The sequence below is a fragment of the Gossypium hirsutum genome, chromosome A11, assembly GCF_007990345.1.
Source record: "Gossypium hirsutum isolate 1008001.06 chromosome A11, Gossypium_hirsutum_v2.1, whole genome shotgun sequence".
In the NCBI taxonomy this organism is placed as follows: domain Eukaryota; kingdom Viridiplantae; phylum Streptophyta; class Magnoliopsida; order Malvales; family Malvaceae; genus Gossypium; species Gossypium hirsutum.
In genome coordinates, this window is record NC_053434.1 from 1805560 (window position 1) to 1833480 (window position 27921).

At 31.4% G+C, this 27921-nt stretch overlaps 5 protein-coding genes across 9 annotated transcripts; 3 read left to right on the forward strand and 2 right to left on the reverse strand.

Annotated features, from left to right (window-relative positions):
* The first annotated feature begins 2994 nt into the window (after positions 1-2994).
* Positions 2995-6117, forward strand: LOC107924136 (FAM10 family protein At4g22670). 2 transcript variants are annotated; one of them, XM_016854442.2, is made up of 11 exons: positions 2995-3199; positions 3294-3351; positions 3441-3587; positions 3679-3766; positions 3853-3933; positions 4051-4115; positions 4337-4477; positions 4825-4941; positions 5026-5193; positions 5341-5398; positions 5823-6117. In XM_016854442.2, exons 1-11 carry the CDS (start codon positions 3078-3080, stop codon positions 5918-5920), a joined length of 1143 nt encoding a protein of 380 aa, XP_016709931.2. In that variant the 5' UTR covers positions 2995-3077; the 3' UTR covers positions 5921-6117. The 2 variants fall into 2 exon arrangements, with proteins under 2 accessions (XP_016709931.2, XP_016709932.2); XM_016854443.2 differs by having other exon boundaries at positions 2996-3199; positions 3444-3587.
* Positions 6118-7070: 953 nt separating this feature from the next.
* LOC107924135 (maspardin) lies at positions 7071-12039 on the forward strand. Its single transcript, XM_016854441.2, has 8 exons — positions 7071-7321; positions 8070-8195; positions 8902-9000; positions 9274-9416; positions 10198-10306; positions 10473-10580; positions 11293-11433; positions 11543-12039. Exons 1-8 carry the CDS (start codon positions 7250-7252, stop codon positions 11966-11968), a joined length of 1224 nt encoding a protein of 407 aa, XP_016709930.1. The 5' UTR covers positions 7071-7249; the 3' UTR covers positions 11969-12039.
* A 345-nt stretch (positions 12040-12384) lies between these two features.
* Positions 12385-14155, forward strand: LOC107924138 (actin-related protein 2/3 complex subunit 5A). Of its 4 annotated transcripts, none has more exons than XM_016854445.2 (5): positions 12385-12693; positions 12787-12980; positions 13079-13145; positions 13209-13318; positions 13859-14155. In XM_016854445.2, the coding sequence occupies exons 2-5, from the start codon at positions 12883-12885 to the stop codon at positions 13992-13994; spliced, it is 411 nt and encodes a 136-aa protein (XP_016709934.1). In that variant the 5' UTR covers positions 12385-12693; positions 12787-12882; the 3' UTR covers positions 13995-14155. The 4 variants fall into 4 exon arrangements, 3 of the variants coding, with proteins under 3 accessions (XP_016709934.1, XP_016709933.1, XP_016709935.1); XM_016854444.2 differs by having other exon boundaries at positions 12848-12980; XM_016854446.2 differs by having other exon boundaries at positions 12848-12980; positions 13218-13318.
* A 1281-nt stretch (positions 14156-15436) lies between these two features.
* Positions 15437-17915, reverse strand: LOC107924512 (uncharacterized). Its single transcript, XM_016854998.2, has 6 exons — positions 17706-17915; positions 16650-17260; positions 16491-16571; positions 16332-16407; positions 16132-16224; positions 15437-15914 (listed from the first exon to the last, which is right to left on the reverse strand). Exons 2-6 carry the CDS (start codon positions 17238-17240, stop codon positions 15712-15714), a joined length of 1044 nt encoding a protein of 347 aa, XP_016710487.1. The 5' UTR covers positions 17241-17260; positions 17706-17915; the 3' UTR covers positions 15437-15711.
* Positions 17916-23303: 5388 nt separating this feature from the next.
* LOC107922756 (AT-hook motif nuclear-localized protein 1) lies at positions 23304-26680 on the reverse strand. The gene is made up of 5 exons (XM_016852912.2): positions 25906-26680; positions 24824-24891; positions 24510-24641; positions 24008-24169; positions 23304-23860 (listed from the first exon to the last, which is right to left on the reverse strand). The coding sequence occupies exons 1-5, from the start codon at positions 26300-26302 to the stop codon at positions 23636-23638; spliced, it is 984 nt and encodes a 327-aa protein (XP_016708401.1). The 5' UTR covers positions 26303-26680; the 3' UTR covers positions 23304-23635.
* Positions 26681-27921: the final 1241 nt, after the last annotated feature.

Below are 27921 nucleotides of genomic sequence, written 5' to 3' on the forward strand. Positions count from 1 at the left end.
CAGATAAGTGTAGCTAAAGCTACCACTTATTACTTGTCACTTATCACTGATCAGATAAGTGTAGCTGAGGCTACCACTTATCACTTGTCACTGATCAGATGTACTCAAATCCGACATTCCGCTCAATTTGATCATTTATTCAATTTTTGGGTTATTATTTTATTCTCTATTCATCAATAAATATATTTCATCATACATTATATAATTCATAAAATTAACATATAATCATTAAACTTCAACCATATGAACTTACCTGGGTTGATTTGTAAAATTTGTGAAAGTTCAGGGACTAATCAGCTACTTTTTCTTTTCCTCGACTTGCTTCGGGTTCTCGATCTATCATTGTAAAATCATTCACTTATCAGTATTGACTTCATCTTCAACCCGCTTATAAGTAATATTATCTATAATTTAATTGTTTACTTATGTATATTCCAATGCCGTCCATCGGTGTCATAGTCACTAAATTATTTTTATCTTTAGCTATAGAACTCAAAATTAGGATCCGCTAATTTTCCCTGAAACTAGGCTCATATATCTTCTTATCATAAAATTTTTAGAATTTTTGGTTTAGCCAATAAGTACAGTTTATTCTTTAAAGTCACCCCTGTTCTGCTGTCTGACAATTCTGACCCTTCTTCACTAAAAATTAATTATCTCTTCATACAGAATTCAGATGATGTCCGTGTTTGTTTCCATTGAAAGGATTTTAAAAATATAAATTTAAACCCATAATTTTTTTATTCAATTTTTTATGAATTTTCAAAGTCAGAACAGGGGAACCCGTATTCATTCTAACATTGTCTTACAAAATCTATTATATCTCATGATTTACAATTCTGTTGCTTACCCCGTTTCTTCTATAAGAAACTGGACTCAATAAGCTTTAATTTCATATTTTATTCATTCTATAATTCGATTTCTATAATTTTTGGTGATTTTTCAAAGTTAGACTACTGTTGCTGTCCAAAACTGTTTTAGTGCAAATGTTGATTTCGATTTTTGCCCCTAATTTCACAGTTCATACAATTCAGCCCTTGCTCAATTAACCCCTCAATGAAGCTAATTTTTCCTAATTAATGCTTTACCTAGACATTACAAGTTATTTCACAATTATTTAAATTCAAAATTTCTACATAAAACGCTAACTTCAAACTCTTTCACCATTAGGTCCCAAACATTCACTTTCTATTCAATTCTTTCAATAAAATTAGCATATAAATAATTTAAAGTTCTAATTCATGCTAAATCATCATATACTTCCAGCACATATTCATATCAACTTCCAATTTCTTTCATAGAATCAAAAACTAATGAATTCAACAAGTGGACCTAGTTGTAAAAGTCATAAAAACACAAAAATTTCAAGAAATAATCAAGAATTGAACTTACTTGCAGTAAAAATATGAAAAACCAGCTTAAGAAAACCCTTCTATGGTGTTTTTTTTTTTGCTGATGAGAATGCAGAAAAATAATGAGAAATCTAGATAACTCCACTTTAGTCCTAGTTTTATTAAGTAAATTTTGCAATATTCCAATTTTGCCCTTAATTCATCAATTTTACTGCTGATTTCATGCACCTTGCCGTCCAGCACAAATAGAACTTGGGTCTATTTTCCTTTTAAACCCTCTTTCTTTTATCATTTAAGCTAATTAATTATTTCCCATAATTTTACATTTATTACAATTTAATCCTTTTTTTTCAATTAACTATCGAAACTTTAAAATTTCTTGACGAAACTTTAATACTAACTTATTAACACTCCGTAAATATTTATAAAAATATTTTTGGCTCGTTTTAAAAATTTTCAAACTCTCGATATCTCGTTTTCGATTCTTATTTTTTTTAAATTTATATTTCTAGTACACTATTCGCGATTTCAAAATTTTTTCCTAACTTCACACTTAACTTATATTCACTAAATTATTAATATTTTCTACTCATTTGTCGATTTAGTGATCTCGAATCACTATTCCGACACCACTAAAAATTTAGGCTATTACAATTCTCCCCCTCTTAAGAAATTTCGTCCTCGAAATTTGTTACTTGAAAATAGGTTCGGATATTGTGATTTCATTAATTCTTCTGTTTCCCAGGTTCTCAGGCTATTACAATATTAAATAATTTCATCATTTAGTAATCATATTTATATTCTAAATATAAAATATAAATTTATTTTCTTTATATATAAAGCAATAAACTTAATCATATATTGTAACAAAACAAATTTGTTTGCATATTGTGAGGCTTTAAGATCATGCCTATATTGGGCCAACATTTACTACTAATGATTAGAAAAGAAATTTGCCCATAGTTTTGTTTTGGTTAAAGTATGCTATTAGTGCTTGATGTTGACAAAATTTAATATTTAGTCCCTATATCTAAAAAATTAAAAAATTAAGTCCTCTTATTTTTTTTATTTAAAAAATATGAGCCTAATCACTAAAATCTTAAGGAAGGTGAAGGGAGGGGCAGGCCTAAAATAAAAAATTATGCTTTTAGCCTCTGAAATTTTATAAAACTTTAAGTAAATAAAATGATAAAATTATTGTTTAGCCTCTAAAAAATGATAAAATTTTGATTTAATCTTTTTAAAAACTATAAAGACATATGTTAATATAATGGTGAAATTTCATTTTAACTCTCACAAAAACATATAACTCAATCTTGTCCCCTAGAAAATAATTTTTGCTTCGCCCCTAATCATAAGTATTTTCTGTCAAAATTTCTTAATTTAGAATTTTGATTAGGTAGTTCTCATATGACGTGATATATAGTTAATAAAAAATAAACATTATAAGTTGATAAATTTTGATATAAACTACCAACAATGATAATGATTGAACTAATATATTTAAATTGAAAATGTAAAGAGGATGGAATTTTTAACTTTTAAAGTATAAGGATTAAATTTCAAACTCTATACAAGTGCAGGGACTAACAACTAAATCTAATCTTCCTTTTTCCAAGCTTGTTCAGTATAATGCCTGTGGAAAGACCTGGAAGAACCGTGACTGTTCTGTACTATTTATGTTGTTTCGGCTTTGAAAAGAAAAAAAAAAAAACCTCTGCAAAAATGAATTTAACAATGGACGAAGCAAAATTAAAGGAGCTAAAGGAGTTCATTGATCAGTGCAAAGCTAATCCTTCCATTCTAAGCGATCCTTCACTCTCCTTCTTCCGTGACTATCTCCAAAGGTATATTCACTCAATCGTTATCTATTTTTTGCTCCTAATTTCTATTCGTTGATGGAAAAAAAAGAAGAAGTAAATAACGGCACCGTTTTGTCAGTCTCGGAGCAAATCTTCCATCTTCAGCTAGCGGCCATGAAGCCGGAGACTCCAAATCGGTAACCGTTTTGATACTAATTAGCATCAATCGTGTTTTTCATTCTTTTTTTGCTTATTTACTGATCAAACTGAGGAAATTGATTTATAGAAGAGTTATGTGATGGAGGAGAGTGACGAGGAAGTGGCGGACGATGGAGAGAAAGTTAATTTAGAGGAGGAGGAAGAAGAGATTATTGAATCTGATATCGATCTCGAAGGCGATGTCGTTGAGCCTGATAATGATCCTCCACAGAAGGTAGGATCTCATCTCACAATTATTCAGTTAATTTCCGTTGTAGTTTGTTTAATTATGTCTAATTGTGTGTGTGTGTGTTTTGGTGTTGTAGATGGGAGACTCTTCAGTGGAGGTTAACGATGAGAACCGCGATGCTGCGCAGTTGGCTAAAGCCAAAGCCATGGATGCTATTTCTGAAGGTAAATGAATCACTATATTTAATGTTTTTATCTTCTTTTCTTTTTTTTTATATTGAATTTGTATTTACTGAAGCTGCGTACTGCAGGGAAGTTAGAGGAAGCTATAGAGAATCTGACACAGGCGATTTTGCTGAATCCAACATCGGCAATCATGTATGGAACCCGAGGTTAGTGTTTTATTATTTAGCTACGTCCATTCTCTGTTTTTATTTAATTTTAATTGAGATAGATTCTTATATTTGTTCGAATGATTTGGTTGCTTTCTGTTCTTTTTTCTGTTTCAGCTAGTGTTTATATCAAGATGAAAAAGCCAAATGCTGCCATTCGAGATGCCAATGCGGCTTTGGAGGTTTGTATGTATATATTTATATATATTGTTGTTTGCCTTCGTTTGAATGTGTGCACATGCTTGAAGGATAAATGCTTAAATTGGAATTATGTAAATTTTAAACCATGTATTGACTTGCTTGATATGTAAGGAACTTTTGCTGAGCAACGTTGTGTTCCATATTTGTTTCCTCATGTTTTATGGATTCATGAGACATATTTATCCTCATTCTTGTCTTACAGATTAACCCAGATTCTGCTAAGGGCTACAAGTCTCGGGGCATTGCACGAGCAATGCTTGGTCAATGGGAAGATGCCGCCAAGGATCTACGCTTGGCATCGAAGTTGGATCACGATGAGGAAATAAACAGCGTCCTTAAGAAGGTTTGCTCTTTCTGTTTCATTTTTTTTCTCCTTGCAGAAGTGAATGTCTATATAGTGTTCTTGCCCTAACTAACTGAACTCATCCAAGTTGTATTGCTGCTTCTTTTTTTCATTTTTAACTCTGTGATCTAATCAAAATGTGATGTATCAGATGCGTTGAGGATTTCTCCAATTAAAATAACTAGGGGTACATATGCATCTTTTTTGACATAGAAATGAAGTATTATTCTCTGCCACTAATGTTTGTTTTTGCTGCATCAGATGCTTTAAAAGTTGCATAACAGGGCTATAGTTGTTGGGCGTAAATTCTGCTTTAACAGCTCACACTGACTTCTTTGCTTAAACAGGTTGAACCTAATGCACACCGCATTGAGGAGCACCGTAGGAAGTATGATAGACTGCGTAAAGAGAAAGAAGATAGAATTATTGAACGCGAGAGACGGCATCGTCATGCTCAAGCTCAAGTAATTTTGCTCTTATTCATCCTTTGCTAACATTACCATATCATTGCTTTCTTGACTTCGATTCCATTGCATATTTTGCTCAAGGCTGAATATGAGAAAGCAAAGAAGCAGGAGCAATCATCCTCCAGTACAAAACCTAGTGAGATGCCTGGTGGGTTTCCAGGTGGAATGCCTGGAGGAATGCCAGGTGGTTTCCCTGGTAGTATGCCGGGTGGGATGCCTGGAAATGTTGATTTCAGTAAAATATTGAATGTGAGTATATGATGAAACAGGCTTGGTTTTTTTTTTCTTTTTATGTGCTAATGCAATTCTTTTTTCCCCTCCTTTTCACTTTCTTTAGGTCATCTAGAAAATGCTTGTCCTTTTATGTGATTTCTAATGTTGATATTTTTCGGCCAGGATCCTGAATTAATGGCAGCATTTAGTGATCCAGAAGTCATGGCTGCTCTTCAAGACGGTAGGCATTTTGCTATACCATATTTCAAATACATTTGCCTTGAAGCCTGTAGTTTTAGTTGATCTGTATTCTTTAAAACTTTTGATAATTTACAGAGTTTGCGTTTATCCTTATATGTGCTATGTGGATGATTCTTTATCGTGATTGTGCCAAATGATCATGTTCTAACCTACATGGAAGTTAAAGAACGAAAAATTCAACTCTCAATATCTTTTCCGTTCTTTTGCCCGATCTTTATATGCTTATGACGAGTTTGCCTTAATAGTTTTTGAACAACATTGTGGTTTATTTAAGCATAAACTGCAATTGCGGATTAGGAGATTAGGAAACCATTCATATTTTCTCGAGAAATTTATTTATCCGTAACCGAGTTTTATGCATTTGAGCAATGGTTGTTACTTGATCTTGTTGTTGGTTTTTGCAGTGATGAAGAATCCTGCTAATCTTGCAAAGCATCAAGCAAATCCCAAAGTGGCACCTGTAATTGCAAAGATGATGAGTAAAAGTAAAATAGTTCATTAGTAATTTGATTTCGTTTGCATTGTAAATATAAAATACTCATCTTTGTGTTCATTCCAAGGAAACAAGTAAAAATTATAGTCTGTGTTAGGAACTGGTTTTTAGGTTTGCAGGATTTTTCTCTTTCGGGCTGGGTGTTTTTTTTTTCAACCTTTTTATCTTTTTAAAATTATATTTTAAAATAAATTATTTATTCCTTACGTCATATATTTGTAAATTTATTTTATTTTAAGAAAATTTAGTTTTTATATTGTTGAGAATTTGAAAGGTAAGTGTAATTGCTAGTTCGTTAATTTTTTTTTTTAGGTTCAGGTTTATTAAATCGTTATATTATTCATTACTCGAGTATTTTTTTTATTTAAAAACTTTGACGCCAAGATTCTGTCACAGAAGATATAATTAGTTAATTAATTCTTTTAAATAAATATATCAGGTGAAATTTTATTAAAAAATTGAATATTAGTATAATTTGTTGTCAATATGTTCTTAGGTTAATGTTGTTAATTTTCAAATACTGATGAATTTGTAATAACAAAGATTAGGTGACAATTATTTCCATGATCTTTTATAATTCCATGGCTTCTTCACCGAACTGGGGACATATTAGAGATTGAAGGTTGAATGGTTGATCCATAAAAAAAAAGAAATCTATTTTACCTAATTATTTCTTCCTTCTTTTTTTTACCATTGCTTTTCCTTTATATCCTTTATACTTATTTATTCAAATATAATGTAACTGAAAATAAAATGCTTTATTAATAAATTTAATCTCTATTCTTAAATTAGTTCTTAATGTTTTTTTGCCAAACTTATTTTTGAACTATCAATCTTATTCCATTTTATTTAAGAAGTATACAACATGCAATAAAAATATATTGTATGCAATAACAATATATTGTAATATGTTGTATGTGATATTTTTATTGGTTGATATAATTTTCTAAATAAATTGAAATAAATGAAAAAAATTAAGGACCAATTAAGATATTGGTGTATAGTTTAGATGCTAATTGTCTAATAAAACCGAAAAATAGTCATTGGAAGATACCGGCACGTCTAAAATGCACCGATAAGGTGCACCAAAATTTATACTGCGCACCCCTTGAGAGATAACGCTGACTGGTTGATGACAAACGGTTCCGTCAATTGATCGTTATAGCTCAGCCACGTGATTTCTCTCGTCTACTCGTCAAAATTAAACTTGAAACTTGATAGAAATATAATAATATAATAAAAATAAAATAAAAACAGAGAGATCGTCGATCAGATTTAGTTGATTGATCCAAAGAATCAAATGGAATGAAATGAACGTCGACTGAGTGGATTTCAGCAATGAAAAGGGTCTTCTCGGCGCCCGGAGATTACATCTACTTCAAGTCCCAAGTCCCTCTTCACAGGATCCCCGTAAGTTTTTTTTTTTAATTCTCTAAATATTTTTGTTGACTTTTATAATTTTTTTGTCACGGGTTTTATGATTTAAGTTTATTGCGGTAATATTTTTGTTTTAGCTATAGTCTATTATTGTGTGAGTTTTGATTAAAATTCTGATCGCTAAATTACAAAATGTTGTTCTGGGTGTTCATAGAATTTGCTTAAATCTGTGCTTTTCTTACTGTTAATGACCATTTTCAGTAAATTAGTTATCTATATGAGCTTAGATATTTCCTCATCTTGAAAAAATAAAAAAAGAATTGGATTTCAGTTTGATAGATTTCATTCTTATTATTGAATTATTATCTGGTGGAGTTTACTAGTTGACTTTGTTATATCACTAAGGATGCCTATGATTGAATGGTTATTAACCAGCTGGTTATTTGTCTGATTTTCCTCAGTGCCGCAGTTTCCTTATTACTTTTAACTTTTATGCTTACGATTGTGAAATCCTTACTTCAAAATAGTTTCTCGAGGTTTGTCAGATCAGCGGTTAATTAAATTGTTATTCATTATATACTGTTTTCATGAAGGTATATTGTGATTTCTGATAAATTTTATCATCTATTTATCACTTCAAGTCTAGGATAGTTTACCATACCTAGTTGGTTATGGCATTGCTTAGCATGTGTCTCGAAGTTATAGACTCATCTTGTCTCTCTGTAATTGTCTTTTATTAATTGTGATGACTCATTTTTGGAGTTCCTTATTTTTCTCACAGATCGGCACGAAGCAGTGGCGGTATTATGATTTTGGTCCCAAAGTGGTTACTCCACTCATATGTCTCCCTGGAACTGCAGGGACAGCAGATGTCTACTACAAACAAATCATGTGCTTGTCCATGAAGGTTGTAAGCCATCTATGATAAGTAACTTTGACATAAGATAAATGGAAGGCAACCTTCATAGGCTGTCTTTTTGTTCCCTTTTTGCTTGATATAGTGGATATTCTGAAGTTCTATTTATTTTCAGTGAGTTAGCTCCTAGCAAGTTATTAATCTTATTTTATTAATGAGTAGAGTTCCTAATTTCTGTTTGGGTTAAATGATTATTTGGGGCCTGAAATTGGCAACAATTTCCATATTGGGGTTTGAATTTTTTTTGTATAAGTTAGTCCCTGAACTTGGTAATTGTTCCCAGATTAGGGCTTGAGCCTTTTTTTTCTGTTCAAGTAAGTCTCTGAACTTGGTAACTATTCTCACATTAGGGCTTTAACTTAAAGGTTTTCAAGGAAATATCAGGCACTTACTTGGACCAAAGAAAAGTTGAGGCCTCAATGTGGGAACAATTGCCAAGTTCAGGGATAATTTGGACCAAAAAAAGGATTAGGCTCCTATGTGGGAGTAATTGCCAAGTTCAAGCTCCAAAAAGTGATTTAACCCTTTCTTTTCAATGCTAGCACGCTCAAAGTTCCCCATTTCATTTATTGGTTGGTGAAAAGATTATTCATATTCCTGATATGGATTTACTCAATTTATTTTATGGTTACCGAATATTATTGTGAAGAATGTTTACTTCTCATTAACTCTAATCATTAATTTCACAAATGTTCAGGGTTACCGGGTCATTTCTGTTGATATTCCCTGTGTTTGGAATCATCAAGAGTGGATTCAAAGTTTTGAAAAGTTCTTGGATGCCATCGATGTTCATCATGTGAGAACATAATATATTTGTGTCCTACGCTTCATTCCTTCCCTATTATAGCATTTATTTTTCCTTTTAGTAGATATTTTATATTTATTATTCCTATTATATTTTTCTGGAATAAAGCATAGGTTACCTGCTTAAAGTGAAACAACATCGTGCAGTTGACTGTAATATTAAGTAGACTGCACAGTTCTACAGTGTAGTTCTTAATCTAATTAGCAGTAGTTTATCTTGAATTGTAACATTTGCTTAGCAGACTGAGTAGCATGTCTTTGACAGATACATCTGTATGGTACATCCCTTGGAGGCTTCCTAGCACAACTTTTTGCTCAACATCGTCCCAGACGGGTTAAATCCTTAATTCTATCAAATACATTTTTGGAGACACGCAGTTTTGCAGCAGCAATGCCTTGGGCACCTATGTATGTTTCTACATTTCTTGTTATCAACTCTAGGCTGTTCTAAATTGATTCATTTATAGGATTATGCATATTAGCTATTCATTTGCTTAAGATTTGTGTTTAAGTGCGTTGTAAATTCATCAGAAATTCATTGGAAATTTGATATCCGATAATGCATGCATGCAGTTTTGTGTGGTATCGAGTTAGAACAAAATTCCCTTGCAATGAGTCAATTCCCTGTAAATTAACCACTTGCGTGCGTGCTTGTATTTCTTGGATGAAAGAAAAAAGTATATTCATTCTGCTTTTACATATATTTTTGGGTTAAATCAATATTTAGGACTTGAACTTGGCAACTATTTATACATTAGGACCTGATTTTTTTTTTATCTATGTTGGGCCTAGAACTTGACAATTGTTCCCATTTGGGGTCTGAACTAAGTAACCGTTCCCATATTAGGGCTTGAACTTTTCTTTGTCTTAGTTAGTCCCTAAACCTGGCAATTGTCCTCACATTGGAGCTTGAGCTTGGCAATTGTTCCTACATTGGGGCATGAGCTTTAGGATTTTCAAGGACTAATTTGGACAAAAAAAGTTCAAGCCCTAATGTGGGAACAACTGCCAAGTGCAGGGTCTAATTTGTACAAAAAAAGAAGTACAAGCCACAAAAAGTGATTTAACCCTATATTTTTCTATTAATTTAGTGTTTCTTGGTTTTTATCCTTGTCTGGTCTTTTTATTAAATTTACATATTGCTTGTCAATATGAATGTGTTCTTAAGATATTTATTTCCGACATGCAGTGTCAGTTGGACCCCGTCTTTTTTGTTGAAACGATACGTCTTAACAGGAATCCGTGATGGCCTTCATGAACCTTTTATTGCCGATTCTGTGGACTTTGTTGTTTCGCAGGTATGTTTCAGGGAACAACATGACTATTTTTCTTTATTGGGTTTTTTTGTTATTAACATTATGGTATGGGGCACTTCGTATCTTTTGCTCTTTTAAATGCAAAATTGTCTGCTATAAAAAAGAGATTGCTTTCGTTATATGAGGCCATATGTGAAAATCATTTCAGGTCGAAACACTCTCAAGAGATGAATTAGCATCCAGGTTGACTTTGACAGTTGACTCTGCTTCAGTTAAACCGCTACTACTTTCAGATTCATTTATTACTATAATGGATGTAAGTAGTCTGAAACTTGCTTTTTATCGGCTGTGCACACTAATGTATCTCAAATATGCATGCCGCTTCTGGGAAACAAAGTTTCCTTGCTAAACTGAGAAGAAAAAACATAAAAGATGGTGGTAAATATAATTTTATTTTCAAAAAAAGCCCATTTCATTGTTTAGATATCTTTCAGTTAACTTGCAGCTTAACATGCCAAATTTTCTAGGGTTAAAATATGCCATAAGTCCCAGTACTTTTTGAAATTTTGGAATTTAGTCTCTATACTTTTATTTCAAGGAATTTATCTTCTATTTTTCAGATTTCAATTTTCAGATTCAACTATTAACACTGTTAAATTTTTTTGTTATCTTTGTTAGCATGACATTTTGAAATAAAAAAGAAAAACTCATTTTGTAGCTATGTAATTACAAAAATGATGTTCTAATTAACTTGAATTTAACCAAAAAAAGTTTAACAAGGTTGACAGTGGTGAACTTCTATTTTGAAATTTGATAAGTAGAAGGATTACGTTTCTAGAAATAAAAATCTAGTAACTAAATTCCAAATTTTCGAAGAGTACCGAAACTTTCAACATATTTTGACCATTTTCTAGCTACATGATTGTATTCATATGAGGAAGTTTTTGCCTTCACCTTCAATACTAGGAGAAATTTAAGCTTTAGCTGGTAGCTCTATAATTGACATGGTTTCTGCATTGGCCTCAAAGACGAACGACTACTCGGCAATTCCTCAACAACTCAAAGATCAGTTGAGTGAGAGGTACCCGGGTGCAAGGCGAGCTTATCTCAAAACAGGAGGCGATTTCCCCTTTCTTTCCCGCCCAGATGAAGTTAACCTACATCTTCAGGTGCACGAAGTTTATATATCAAAATGGAACTTGACCCGTATATATGATTGATTGTACAATCGTTATATCAAGATGACTGTCATTTCATCTGGTGTGTGAATCATGGCAGCTGCACCTGAGACGGGTTGGATTGGAAGCTCAGCCAGAGCTGGTTCAGAGCATCCCAAAAGACGGCACCGGTGGAGGCCCCAGCAAAGAAAATGATAAGGAGGATCGTGATGACGAACAAAAAGATGATGGGGGAAATCCCGAAAGCAATTCTGAAGAAAGCCAGCCATCACCTTCGGCTCCGGAAAGTTCAGAATCTCATGGTCTAGATGAACAGCTCCTCAGCAATGCCGAAATTCATTACATCGATCAGAAAGATTCAATCATTTTTAAGCCTTCTGCAATGTCAATGAATCAACACGGTGCGGCTGCCGGAATCCTCCTCCAATCGACATGGGAGTTCTTTATTTTCTCTTTGCTGCCGTTATATGTGGATTCATTGTACATTTATTCTAATAATGCTTGGAAATTGAGACAACTGGTGTAAATAGAGCATTGGTTAGCAGTTTCTGCTCGTTGTTCATATAAATATAAGCTCTGTTGCAAACAGTTTCTCCATTGACAATGTTGTATCTGTTCAGTTATTTTAAGTTCCTCATTATTGAATTTTCAAATCGAATCTTGTTCACCAGACACCGTAAATGCTGCAGTATCCGAAGAAGCATGCAAAGTTCAGATCTTCAAGTATTTGCAATTTCAGAATCAGTAACAAAATTACTTGCAAAACCCCCATGAGCAATAATCTTAAGGATACCATGAATTCACTCGAATCCTAACTGTTGACCTAGTACGAAGTTCTCGAATTCTAACTCTTGACCAAGTAGCATTGGGCGTTCACTCCAAAAATCTCGCAACTGTTTGAATCATAGGAACAAGCCTATTTGCAGTCATAGTCTGGTAAGCTCGCTCTTGTTAAGGGTGTGTGCGAGTTAATTGTAAATGTAAAAAATAAAATAAAAATGAAAATTTAGTATAACCTCATGTTTGGTTGGTTGTAATATCCATTTCATTACTGATCAATTTGGTGATAATCAGTTATCCCTTTGTTTGGTTCACCGAATCATTCATTCCATGGAATCATCATTCATCTCTTATTACAGTTTCTCCCGTAATAAGCGTTCCTCACCATACCCAAAGAATAGCTGAGAAATAAAGAGAAAAATCTTACCTCAAGCCACCACACCCCCAAAGTAATCGACAGAGTTGATCCCGGTAAAGTTATTATTCCCCTCAATCTCACTTCGGTTGTTACAATTTCATCTCTTTGCTTATTTGGTTAGAAATCTAAGCTTGTTTATATATTAGGTCCATCCCTCTAACTCTAAAAGGAGTTCTGTATGAAAGGAGAAAATTTTTTGTTTGACAGGTGATTGATCAGAGAGAGCGAGTGAATTAACGATAATGGCAGAAGCGAAGAAATCTATGGGATTTGATAACGTCGAGGATATACTAACAAAAATAGAAAACAAATCTTTGAAGATCGAGAGCTTAATTAAACAGTTGAAATTTCTAATACGAATTAGAATTTCTTATTTAAAAGTTTTAAAAGGAAAATAAAAAACCCTAATTCTGTAGGATTGATTTGTTTCTATCTCAGATATAAATTCATTGAAGCGATTAAAACTGCACTCGAAGGTTATCCTCCCCAAGATGAACGATGCAAGGTTTGGTACCCTAAAAAGAAAAAAAGTTTTTTTTCATTTTTTTCATTTTAATTTGGATATTAGCATTTGCAGTCTGCGAATTGGATAGGTGTGCATAAAGCATTAATGGCTATAAAAGATGTTGAAGGAATGCTTCGTTCTTTAGATCCCCAGTACTATGATATTCTTATGAAGTGAGTCTTTTCTTTTTCTTTTTCTTTTTTGCATTTTACTTGTACATTTCATTCAATAATAGGGTTTCTTTCAAATTTTTTAAATGAGATTAAGGGTGAGTTTAGATGAGCGGTGTGTTTACCTGCGGTTAGTGTAAAAACAGTAGTAACGGTGAGATTAGATACTGTAGCGATACTATAGCGTGAAACAAAAAGTAAGCTAAATGCACCGCACCGCCGCTTCAGAGTATTTAAGCAAAATGAATTCTGATCTAATTTGCTTAATCCCCGAGGAATCTACTTTTATGCTTTTTCCTCTTTTAGCAGTTGTTACTGCACTACTGTTGTTGCACTGAATATTACATTATTTGTGACCAATGAATAGCTAGAAGCACCTGCAGCTGATGAATTTGCACTTTGTGACAAAATCTTTTACTAGGTTAGTTATTCCCATTGTTGAACATTTTGCCTAATGATGTTGTAGCTCTTGAGGAAACAATTGCTTTCATTACAAGCACAAATGTTATGTAGGTCATATATAATTGTTATGAATATTTTCAGATATGCATATAGAGGATTGTCGAGTGGAAATCGCACAACATGTGATCAGTGTCTTAAAATCCATGAAAAGCTGACAGAGAAAGCCGGTTTCGGATGCATACTTCGTTCCCTTGTAGACACTGTAAATACAGTTTAACTCTATTTACTCCTTTTCTTTGAAAAGATAATTATTATGAAAATGTTCAGCATTTTTTATTCATTGTTCCACATATATGTGAACCACAAATTTTGTTCATCAGTGAATTATTAAAGGTTATAATTTATCATAAATTAATAATACAATATTTAGCTTTTCAATTTGGGGTCATTGCAAGTGTTTGATTATCAAATCATATTACTAGTGCATCAGTTTGTTTTTTTCTTTATGCTGCATTTTTTCCCTTTAATATATAAATTAGCAGATTGAATGCATTTGAAATCGTTTTCACCATGACATCAGCTTCTCCTCTATGCTGCTGTGCTTTGCTTATTGGAAACTTTTGTCGAACAGTTGTTACTCTTGTCTTAAATTGGGCTCAAAGGAGTACTTATAAGATATAGCTTTTTCGGAGTTGATAATCTATGGAGACCTTATTTGCTTTCCACCTGAGTTGTATACGAAAAAAAAAGGTCAATGTCTAATTGTTGTTACTCCTATTTTTTTTTTGGTGGCTAGTGGAATACCTTCTTTAAAAAACAAAATGTCAATATTATATGGAATATATAAGTGTAAAAATTATTTTCCGTCTTTATTATATTGTTTTTATCAAATTTATATCTAATATGAATTTATTCTTTTTTATAATCATAAAGAAATCGGTTAATTCAGACATCGCAGTTTCCCTTATTATGACTTACTTTTATAAAAAAAATCAAGCAATTAAACATCATGGTTTTATTGATGATGTTTTTGATAACGTTTTGTATATATAATATTTAGATTGTATAATAACATTATAGAATGGCACAAATTATTGTAACTTTTTGATGATGTCAAATTTAACATATAGATTAGGACATTAAACTAATGACATCGTGTAATTTTTTATTAATGTATAAATATTATATTTGAACGTAGAATATAATCCTCAAGCTATATTAAATATAGTCCTCATGTATAAACATTAAATTATTTATTTCGCTAATAATGTTCTAACGCATTAAATATGTATTACAATTTAAAAATAATAAAATAAATTATATATCATTTTTCTAATATTATATGCTATATATTTTTATTAATTCATATTTTAATAATAATTATATTAAAAATTTTATTAAATTATATTTAATAATAATCCTATTAAAATTTAATAACAATAACAATAATCTACTTAAAAAGATTTCTACCAAGGGTACTTTGATTATTTCAATTTTTTCCTTATGCTATAAAAATATCTATTTCATTCAACCAAATACAAAAATATTATTAAAATTCTAGTCTATTCCATTCAATCAAACAATTAAATTACTAATTACATTTCTACATTTCTATTCCATTTCAGTGAACCGAACTGGGCTTACTCAACACAAAGTCAAAACATCAAACACAGACTCGAGTGCAAACATTAGCACATCATTAAAATTCCTCATAAAAAGTGAAGCAAAGCATATGATTATTTCAGATTGCAATGTTAATATACTAGAAAGTAGATGTTATATAATCACTATGTATTTGCAGTAATTGTCTAAAGCTCTCTCTGCATTAGCAACCCTCCTTGGTAAAAGGACTGCCACAACAGACGCATGAATCATAAAAGCTCTAAACTAGGAAAACATGGCAACAACATACAATACTACATACATATATATATAAGAGGGAAGGCAATGCCTTCTGCACCACAAGATCATCTCGGTGTTAGACTCACTCCAACTTAGTCCCTACGTTTCCCTCGAGAGTGAGAACTCTTATCTTTAAAATCTGCTGATCCTTTCATCCTAGTGTGTTCGCTATGCAAAGGCCCGGACCTGTCTCTTGCATCTACCATCATCCTCCCTTTTGGTTGAGAAGACTCAGTAGAGGGAAGTGCCCATCCTCCCCGACCAGCCTGCCCGTTCTGTCCACTGCTGCCAGTCCCTAAGACAAAAATTGCAGCAACAAATATGATTTGATGTTATAAGATGTAAAAAAAGCATTGCCTTGTGTTATTCCTATCGTCACAACCACAATATATCCGGGAAAAGATAAACTGGTATTACGCAAAAATGATTGAAAATCTAGTGTTTAATATGTAGTGTAACTGAATATAAAAAAAACGAATGAACAAAAAGGCTTGTCCTAAGACGTAACTTACCTATTTTATCATGGCCAATAAAACTTCCGGACCAGCCAGGCAGACGCTTTTGGGCATTTCCTTTCCAAGATTCTTCAAAACCAGGAAGTTCATCTGGAAAGTTCAATTTAAAACATTTACTTTAACTGCCATTGGACCAGGTAATCTAACTCTATCAACAAATACACCACGGCACTCTGTTGTATATAACATGTGCATACCTTCATTCAAATTATGTAAGGTCTGCATCGTATCCACCCTACCATCCGAGTTCAGCTTTCTCATAACTGAATGACCCTACAGCAAAAAATACTAGTCATAATCCAAGGTCAAAGACTCGGAATTTAGATTGATTGAGAAAAACAAGATTTGCAAGCCACCTTGTTGTGAAGTCCCCTAGAAACCTGGTGGCTTGCTTGGCCTGTAGTGGTGTCCGCTTCTTTGCTTTCTTCAAAAGTAATCTATTCCACAACAGCAAAATGTAAGACAATAAGAAAAGGATTATCAATGAACATTCTTTAAGCGTCAGAAGAACTTACTCCATCACTTCCAGTCCTCCTTGTTTTTGATGAAGTATAGTAAGCTCCATCGGCACCACCATAAGTGACAGTGGAGCTCTGAAACACAAAACTACTAGTTTGAGGCTGTTGCTGCTGCTGCTGCTGATTTTGATACGAACCATTATAACCATTCATATACTGCAAATGCCTGTTCCTTCTCTCAGATTGTCCAGCTTCATCATCCGGAACCTCAACATAAGGCTCAGCATTAGACCTACCATGCTTCCTAGGATTCCCTTTCATCCCGGTATCTGCTTCTTCCTTTTCATCATCAGAATTTAGTTCTTCAATAATTGGACCCCTTGGTCTCTTTGGCTCTGGAGCCTGATGCTCAATAAACCCAGTCGGATGCATATCCATAAAAGGACTTTGACCGGGGCCAAAGAAGCTTGAATCAAACATGCTTCCAAAAGGGCGTGTGAAAAAAGGGTCATCAAATGGGTTCCTTCCTCCAAAGAAGTTGGAGAATAAATTTCTAGGACCACCAAATCCTCCAAAGTCCCCAAAACCACCGAAGGGGTCACCACCAAAATTAAAGAAAGGATCTCTTCCACCTCTGCCTCCCTGCATTTTCTGAATCCCTCTAAACTCTGAAGAAGAAGAAAAAAGTTAAATATGAATTTCTAGGGGAAAAAAAAAAGAAAGGAACCAATCTTTGTAATTACTTAGATAACGCAACATTCATCATTCTAAAGGTAAATATTTTGTCAACAACTCAACAAATAGAGCAACACAAGCAATCGAATCCAATTTATTGAACTTCTAAATATGTCTGAATGGAACATAAGAAAAAAAAACAACGACCGTATCAAATTTCAGAAGCGAAAATCAATCTAAACCCTAAAACCAAAAGATTGAAGGAACATTTCACTTAAAAACAATAAAACATAATCAATGTTTAAAAAAAGCACTAATAGAAACAAACAATCGCGAAATTAAGAATCAATCGGTGATTCAATAGGAAGTGGTCATCGTAGAATATACACTAAATTTCAATGAAAATTGAAGCCTAAAAAAGGGAGAAAACGAGAATACCTTCGATGGAAAGAGGAAATCAAGTCAAATTTGGGACTATCGAAACCCTAAATGCTCTTATTTTGATCAAAATATAAGTTAGGGGGTCTTTTCAGGCTTCTATTTATATGGGATCATAAACCGCCCAAGTTGCAATAATGGGATTGAAAAGGAGGATTCTACTTCGTGTGGGAGTTCTCCGTGGTATTTAGGGCCTATATTCGCACGTACAAAGCCCAAGTTTGAAATTTAATTCTCTTTTCATTTTAGTTTTTAGTATAAAAAAGGGTAAATTCTACCAACTGTCCCTAAACTTCATATCAAACTATGTTTCGACCACCCAACATTTAAAATTTATGTAATAGCTATTAATGTTATTGAATTGTTACATTTGTGTCACTCTTCCATTTTTTTTCCATTAAAAATAATGACACGGAACGTTAGTTTAATGGGCTAATAATCAATTTGGTCTTTCAAATATAAATAAAACATTATTTTGATATTTTTAATAATTACTCTAATTTTTTTTAAAATATTAAATATGAATTAAAATTATTAAAAATAAAATGTATTCAAAAATTAAATACAAATTTTACATTAATATTTATATTAATATTAAATAAAAATAATTATATTAATATTAACCATGTTAAAGAAATTGATGGCATATTTAACCAATGAAAACGTGGCACGTGTTCATTATTTTTCTTTGTCATTCGTGGCTATTGATCGATAATATAACTATTGAAACGTGAATTGATCATTGACTATTTAATATATATTTAAAATTTTTAATTATTTATAGCTTATATATTTTTTTTCATTTTTATATAATTGATATTATAAAAAATTTGAATGTTTTCAATTTAAACTTTTTTTATCATTTATATATATTTTTATATATTTTATTTATTATAAAATTATTCTTAAATTTAATTTTTTTCTATTTTATATATTTTTTAAATATTATAAAAATATAATTTTGAATGTTTTCTTAATGAATTCCACATCATCAATTCCCATATCAAAATGAATGTCATGTGATACATTTTCTACCATTTTTTTTTACATTAGGTAGTGTTTGGAAAGCCACTTAATGTAATAGCCCGATTTAGGCTTAGTCGGAACAGTGGTTTCGGGACCACAAATCCGACGAAAAAAAAATGTAATGGCTTGAATTTTCAGAGGTGTCGGAACGGTGATTCGAGATCACTAAATTTGACAAATGGGTAGAAAATATTATTAATTTAGTAAGTATAAGTTAAATATGAAGTTAGGAAAATTTTTGAAATAGTGAATAGTACACTAGAAATAAATATTAAAATAATTAGAATCGAAATGAGGTATCAAGACCTCGGGGATTTTAAACTGAGCCATAAATATTTTTATAAATATTTATGGAGTGTTAAAAAGTTAGTATTAAAGTTTCGTTAAGAAATTTTAAAGTTCCGATAATTAATTGAACTAAAAGGACTAAATTGTAACAAATGCAAAATTTTGGGAAATGATTAAATAGCTTAAATGATAAAAGGAAGAGGGCTTAAAAGGCAAATAGACCCAAGGTCTATTTGGGCTGGACGGCAGAGGCATGAAATCAGCAAGAAAGTAAGGAGAATTAAGGGCAAAATTGGAAAATTGCAAAATTTGCTTAATAAAGTTAGGACCCAAGTGGAATTATCTAGATTTCTCTTCATTTTTCTGAATTCTCATCAGCTAAAACACCATGGAAGGGCTTCTTCAAGCTGGTTCTTCATATTTTTATTACAAGTAAGTTCAATTCTTGACTATCTCTTGAAATTTTTGTATTTTTATGACTTTTACAACTAGGCCCACTTGTTAAATCCATTAGTTTTTGATTTTATGAAAGAAGTTAAAAGTTGATATGAATATGTGCTGGAAGTATATGATGATTTAGCATGAAATTAGAGCTTTAAATTGTTCATATGCTGATTTTATTGAAAGAATTGAATAGAAAGTGAATGTTTGGGACCTAATAGTAAAAGAGTTTGAAGATAGAGTTATATGTGGAAATTCTGAATTTCAATAGTTGTGTAACAACTTATAATGTCTAGTAAAGTACTAATTGAGAAAATTAGATTAATTGAGGGGTTAATTGAGAAAGGACCGAATTGTATAAACTGTGAAATTTGGGGCAAAATGGAAATCAACATTTTGCACTAAAGCAGTTTTGGACAGCAGCAGTAGTGTAACTTTGAAAAATCACCAAAAATTGTATAGATTGAATTAGAGGATGAATAAAATATGAAACTAAAGCTTATTGAGTCTAGTTTCTTATAAAAGAAATGATGTGAGCAATGGAATTGTAAATCATGAGATATAATAGATTTTGTGAGACAATGTCAGAATGAATTCGGGTTCCCCTGTTCTGACTTTGGAAAATCATTAAAAATTGTACAAAAATGATTATGAGTTATAGTTTATATGGTTAGAATCCTTAATGAGTCTATTTTTAGAAGAAACAAGCTAAAACATCATCCGAATTCTGTACAATGAGATAATTAATTTTTAGTGAAGAGTGGTCGGAACTGTCAGACAGCGAAACAGGGGAAACTTTAAAGAATAAACTGTACTATTTGGCTGAACCAAAAATTATGAAAATTTTATGGTATGAAGATATGTGAGTCTAGTTTCAGGGAAAATTAACGGATCTTAATTTGGAGCTCTGTAGCTCCGGATAAAAATTATTTAGTGACTCTGACTCGGATAAACAGCTTTGAATATACATGTTAGTGAATATTGAAATTATGGTTAATGTTGTTTAAGTGTGTTATACACATTAAGGATGTGGAATGGAGAGGAGGAGGAGGAAAATTGGGAAATATATGAATGATTCGTGTATAAATGGTCATATGTTTGATTATAACTCATAAACGATGAAATATGAATGATGCTTATTTTTGTGCATTATTGATCATGGTTTAAGCTCATGTGTGAAAATAAAGTTTCATAGTATGTGTGTATGGTATATTCAGTATATGATTTGGCATGAAATAATACCATGAATGGTTTATGAATTAACACATGTTGGTAAGCCTGATATATGAATAAATGATCAAATTGAGCGGAACGCCGGATTTGAGTACTTCTGATCAAGTGACAAAGTGATAAGTGGTAGCTTTAGCTACACTTATCTGATCAAGTGACAAGTGGAAAGTGATAAGTAATAGCTTCGGCTATACTTATCTGATCAAGTGACAAAGTGATAAGTGATAGCTTCGGCTACACTTATCTGATCAAGTGACAAGTGAAAAGTGATAAGTGATAGCTTCGGCTATACTTATCTGATCAAGAAACAAAGTGATAAGTGGCTACACTTATCTGATCAAGAAACAAAGTGATAGGTGGCTACACTTATCTGATCAGGGACAAGTGATAATTGATCATACGTAAGACCATAGTTATACTATGGCAAAGTGAAAGTGAAGTACTCAATTTTCCGTGACCGTTCCCTAATTTGATTAAGGATGGTAAGTGACAAATGGGCCCAAAAGAATTAAAGTAAATAGATTAGTGGTAGTGTATTTATATCAGGACGATGTTGTTATTCAAACTAAAGTGATATTTTCATTGCTAAATTGAGAATTTCATAAATGTGTTATTGAATGGTATAATCAATAAACATTGAGTTAAATGGTAAATACGTATTAGTTTTGAATTTGATGTCATTGAATTGTACGTGAATTAAATGGAAATTGCTAGTGATATGATTTAAATTATGAGCATGAGAAATTGCGAATTGAATGAAATGGAAATGAAGCATTAAATTGCACGAGTATGTATCGGGTCTCGCAGGCCCTAATTATTATGATTATAATATTTTGAGGATATATTGTGAAAAGTTATAGAAACATGTTAATTATTTTGAAAGTTTTAATTTTGATGAAATTTTATAACTCGGTTAAATACGTTTACAAGTGTATGTGTTTTGGTAATGCCTCGTACCCTATTCCGGTGTTGGATACGGGTAAGGGGTGTTACACTTAATAATAAAATTTGAGTGTAATTGCTTGTAATTATATATGGTGGTATGTTTGGGTAACCATTATAATTTATGGGTACCATTAAATTGAATGTAATTAGAGAATCTCAATTACACTTTCTAATTTTTAAGGTTGAAAATTAGAGTAATTATGCACTTGATTACACTCAAATTTAGTTTTTAAAAAAATATTATTTTTATATTAAATTATAATTTGTTATATTATAAGTATGAATGAATGTTTAGGATAATTATGACTTAAGATTTATTATATAATAAATCTTAAAAAATTATATTTTAAAAAATAATTTTTGCGTACTTTATAAAGTTATAACAAAAATTTATATTATTTAAATCCTATTTTTTAAAGTTATAATAAAAAAGTTTATTATACAAAATAACTACATGTTATAAAAGTGTAATATATTTATAAAAACTTATGACTAAGAAATATGGACATAATTTATTTATGTGTTTGTGCTACATATTATAAAAATAATATGCTTATTGGAAAAAAAAAGTGTTATAGTTTTTTATCATAACTTATTTGTAAAAAAAATAACTTTTTAAAATTATGACAAAAAATTATATTATTTATAAGAAATGTTATGAAAATTATTAGACAATAAAAATTATATATTATAGATTTTATATTATTTTTGATTTAATTGATATATTATAAAAATGTTATAACCTAGCATAATTATTTTTCTAGCTTAAGTTTATATGAGTTTTTATGATTAATACTACATATTATTTGTATCGTGAACCCTAATATTATATATTAGATGTTAATTATGCAAATATAAAAAATTTTATTGCATTATGTCGTGGAAGATGATATCACTTGAGAGAATGAAGCTAAATACAAGCACTAGAGATAGTTCATGAACTCTTTAATTTGATAAATTTGAGGCTTCAAAATGTGATTGAGAGGACATTTGTTGTTTTAAAAAACATTTCTTTTTTAACAGTATCACCTTAGTATAACATAAAAGAAACAATGTTAGATCGTAATAGCATGTTGTATATTTCATAATTTCATATATAGGCTGATTTGAGATAATTCATACGTTGAAGAGTACATGGACGAAAGTGATCTTAATAATTTTAATGATATAAATTCAGATTCTCAAGATGATGAACTCGGTCAAGGACCAACATTTGATGAAAATGAGCTTATGTTAAATATCAAATAGGGAATAATCCAACAAAAATGGAACACTAGAACAATTAGATAAAATTGCCTATGATATTTATTTTTATTAGTAATAATATTATCAACTATTTTTTTGGACTAACATAATACATATGATGATTTGATTTTAATTTTCTTTTACTTGTTTAGATTTTTTTATCATCCTAATAATTTTTCTATAATAATTAATATTTTTCTAAAATATAAATGATGTAATTTTGTAATTACAACTTGCAATATCAAACATGATATAAAAAATTAATTTTGTGTTGTCCAAGCATATTCTTAAAGTATACGAACTAATAACAGAATTTAACCCCTCTTTTTTCCTCTTCAATTTGAGATTTAACCCTTTTTTTTTCCTCTTCAATTTGAGATTTAACTCTTTTTAACTGATTCAACCAGCTAACTGAACCAGTAATAATCTGAAGCTAGATAAATTACCCATTAGCAATGAATTTGATATGTTCAAAATACATTGGTTGTTTCTCAATCACAAATCCATAAGTTGGAAGAAAGGCTAATGCTCTCTCACTAGAACAGTACACTCAATATTCTACACTCAAAAGACTAACTACTAGAGAAAAATAAATTGGGTAAAACAAACCCGAGCCGGACATGAACATGTCGGTACTTGTGAGAAGTTGATAAACTTACACATAAAACAACAACAGCAACAACAACAACAATGACAACTACGGTGAGAATGAAATTCATTGACGCTTTTGATATCAAACATTGTAACGTTTTATATTAGCCTCCAGGCAGAGAAGCATTAATGTCAGTGGGCTTATTTCTTGAATCAGTCGGTGACCAAGTATCTCCACGGAAAGATGAGGAGATGTTTAATTTGGGATCGGCACTAGAAATGGGAATAACAGCCATTGGTGTGGCAGCTGATATTGTTACGGAGTCGTGCTTCTGTTTCTTCAGATTCTGTTCGTGCTGGTTCCCGGCCAGAAAACTGCCTACTACAACCTGGTTTGCAACAACAGAAAGTAAGAAGTTAGAAGCTAGAAGCTATGTTGTAACCAGGGTTGCGGTAATGATTTGGTTAAATGAAGTTGTGAAAATATGAAGACGGGAAATAACAGAGAGAAAATAGTGGCAAAACCGAAGCCAAACCTGCACGGGACCAGCAGCTACTAGGAGTCCAGCGACTCCACCACCTACTACACGTCCATCCGGACTTGCTAATGAAACACTCATCCCGCCAGATCTGCTTCTTGTTCCTCCGCTTTCACTGGGCATGAACGAACCAGACAAGGACAGTATCTCAAAACGACCCTGCAGGAAATTTGAGAAGAGATCATACGTTTGCCCATGAAGGATGAAATAACAAAGTAGAACTACTTCACCCTAGGATTAATGAACATTGAAGTCAAGAAATGCAGAATTATTATGAAGAGGAGGCCATATTGCAACTTAGGAGAGTAAAATCAATCAAAGCGATGTTGGTTTTTCTGGAAATTTTACTCCTATACTTCGAACATATGCTTATGCACAAGGGCATGCACGTCACATGTACATCTGTAAGATGTTCATGCAACAGCTCACTACTTTTGACGATATAATTCGAAGGATGTCTCACAACTGATGTAGAATTAAAGAGAAACAGAGCATTTACCTCATATGTCAATGTACCCCCGGAAGAATCTGGTTGCCGAAGAGTGACACTTGAGATGATCCCATTTGCAGAGAGAATACATATAGCTCGAGGCCCTTGTTGGGAAAATGATATAATCTTCATTGTGACATCCTAAAAGAACAAAAATAAAATCCCCTGACGTAATGAATTAACGAGTTTTGTTCTTGGCTAAACATCAGAATGAAACTTGGCAGTATTCTTGAACCATATTCCTCAGCAAGAAAATTCAGATATTTCACATTCATAACTGAACATAAACATCACGCAAGCTCAATGTTATCTATACAACATACCTCACCAGCATTAACAGTGATGATATGCGGCGTAAAATTAGCTCCGACAGAACATGGAACCCATTCACCTACATCGAGAAAGTTATAAGAATCAGCAACTGCACATAGGAGTTATCTCAGCACAAGAGATCTTCCATCACCACACACAGAATTGTGAAAACAAAATCGGATTAAACAAAAAAGAGAAAAGAGAATGATGTAATAAAAAACCGAACACCGCAGAACACAAATGCATAAATATGAGATATCCAAGAAACTATCATGATCCCCTTATCCCCAAATTATTACCAAAACGGAAAACCAAGCAAAAGTTCATTTCGTAGCACAAATCCAGCCAAAGAACAAAGATCACCCCGGGGACAATCATGAAAATCATCCGGTTGTATTTTGTACACTGAAAAACAGTGTATTACACCGAGAAGTTGCTTTGTTCGCTAAAATAAATGGCATGACACTCGATCTATCCACCTTATTAGTAAAGATTAAAACTATGATACATATGATTTATATCCTTCAAGTTCAAACACTCAAAAGAAACTAAATACAGAGTAACCAAAACAGAGGCCCCATAAATTCATACTTACAAGAGCTTATAAAAGCAACCTATGTTATTTCAAGTCGAGTATATGAGTTCGATTCTTTTTCTATGTATTTATAGTCATATTCTCGTACTATATGTCATATATGATTTTCCAATAGTCTGAAACAGATTTCATATCAAAGTCAGTTCAGATTCTGAAAGATTTGAACAGGAGATTCAAAGCAGTTACCTTCCACAATTTTTTCACCGCATATAATATGCCAAGTGGCAAAGTACACTCAATAACGATAAGATTCCGTAAGGAAACTCAATAATAACCCATAAAAATGCTCTCACTATCGTTCAAAAGAATCTACCGCATACACACGCTTCTCAAAGAGATCTCTCGATTATGACTTATAGAGAGGCATGGAGCCCCAGTTCTAAGGTCCCACTTAAAAGACCCATCAACATAAACAAACAAAGAAAACCCAACTTTTAAGATGAAAACAATCCACCAAAATCACTTGAAAACTCAAAAATGGGTTATGGTTTTTCTCACCTAAATTCTCCGGCTCGTTCTTGGCCTTTGAAAACGATATCGGAGATTTCACTTTCCCTCTCTTCACGGCAGAGAAGTCGATAACCGAAGGTGGCGCTGGCGCAGATGTTGATATCGGTTTCGGAGAGAGCGCTTTAGTGACTGAACCGTCCGGTCCATATTTTCTAGGCCTTCCCCTCTTCTTCTTCTCTGGCATCCCCGAAACTGAAACCGGCGGCGGAGGTCCTGGTTGTGCCGCATGGGGCTGCGGCGGTGGAACGGATCCGGGAGTCGGGTTCGGGTTTTGGGTTGAGTTTTCGGACCTTGGAGCTATGTGGTAGTCCGATGGAGAATCGGATCCTACCACTCTAACTCCAGCAGTAGCAGTAGTGGTAGTTACAAATTCTTTTGACTCCATTGTTAAACTTTAATTTTTTTCCTTTAGATTTCTATCAAAAATTCATTTGGATTTTAAGCTCAAACAACTTGTTTCGTTTAAAAAAAATTCAAGAAAAAAAATTAAAAACAAAACAACTTTCAAAGTTCAAAACCAGAAAACATTAAATTTTTTATAACTAATTTAAGATTTTCGAAGCTAAAAAAGAAAAAAAAACAGTTTAAACGAAATAGGGATTATGGAGGGTTTTAATTTTTTTTAAAATTAAATTATTTTTGAAGGAGAAAAATTAGATTTGAGAAGGAAAATTGAAAAAGAAAATTAAGCTCAAGGAAAAATGATAGAGATTTTAATAAAAGAGAGGTTTTGTTTTTGTTGTTCAGCTTTTGATAATTTAGCTTCCTAACTTTCTTTTTAAAACTGTTTGAATTTAAGATTATTAAAATAATGAAAAGGAATTTATTAAATATTGTGTTTTAATAAAATATTAATTATTTTATTACATTAATATATTGATTTTTTTATCTTTCATTGGAATCTAGAAAAATAAAATATTTAAAAAATATGAAAGTGGGTAGATATTTTTTTTCTCTTTTCTTTTTAATTTTATATTTTTTTAGAGACAATGAAAAGTGGGTTTATATTATTATATAAATATATTGAAAACATAGTTTTTTTTTCTGTCGTGAATGACAAGTAATTTCAAGTTGCTAAGTTTTGAAAGAAAAAAAATTAGTTTGTACTTAATTAATTTTTTTAATAATTAAAATATTAAAAAATATATTTTTTAAATTTTTTAATGACTTTTAAATTTTTTATATTTAAAACATAATTAATTATTATGTAGTAAATTAATAAATATTAATTTTTATTTATTTTTAAATTATTTGATAAATAACACAAGGTTAAGAATTAAAAGAGACGAAAAATTAAATAGAATATTAAAATATTTTTTTAAAAAAAAACCACCTCACTTAAAAATTATTGTAATTACTTTACTATAAAAAACCCACATCAACTTAAAAAATTATTTTTTACTCGTATTTGTGAGTGACAAATTTTGAAATTAAGAGTTTATTTAAGTGCAGATTAAAAGTTAAAAGCTTGTTTATATTACATTACAGCACATCCACAATAACAGTGGATAGATTCATCTAAAAATATAAAAAAATTATATAAAAGTCAAAATGAAACATACTTGAATTTATCGATATCTTGTAATATTTAAATCTTGTGATTTTGATTTTTCAAATTAAAATACAAGTATCTTAGAGGAAGCAACTTTTTTTTTTAAAGATTGGATGCCAGAAAAGTTATGTATATGTAATTTAAGAATCATAAATCTAATTAATATATAACTTTTACACATTAATTTTAATTACTAATTATCCTATTATCAATTAAAAATTAGTTACTAAATTATGTATATATATTTAGCTCCTACTTTATTTAATAATTGAAGCTTAACAAACCTTAACTATATTAAATCACTTTTAATTTGCAATTATTCTTAGTATATATGTTTGTGACATCTATGTTATCAAACAAAAATTTTGTAAATGTTCAAAATACGCGTGTGTATTTTATTAATTTAATAAAAATATAAATAAAAAAACACCCTAATAATATAATTTAATTTG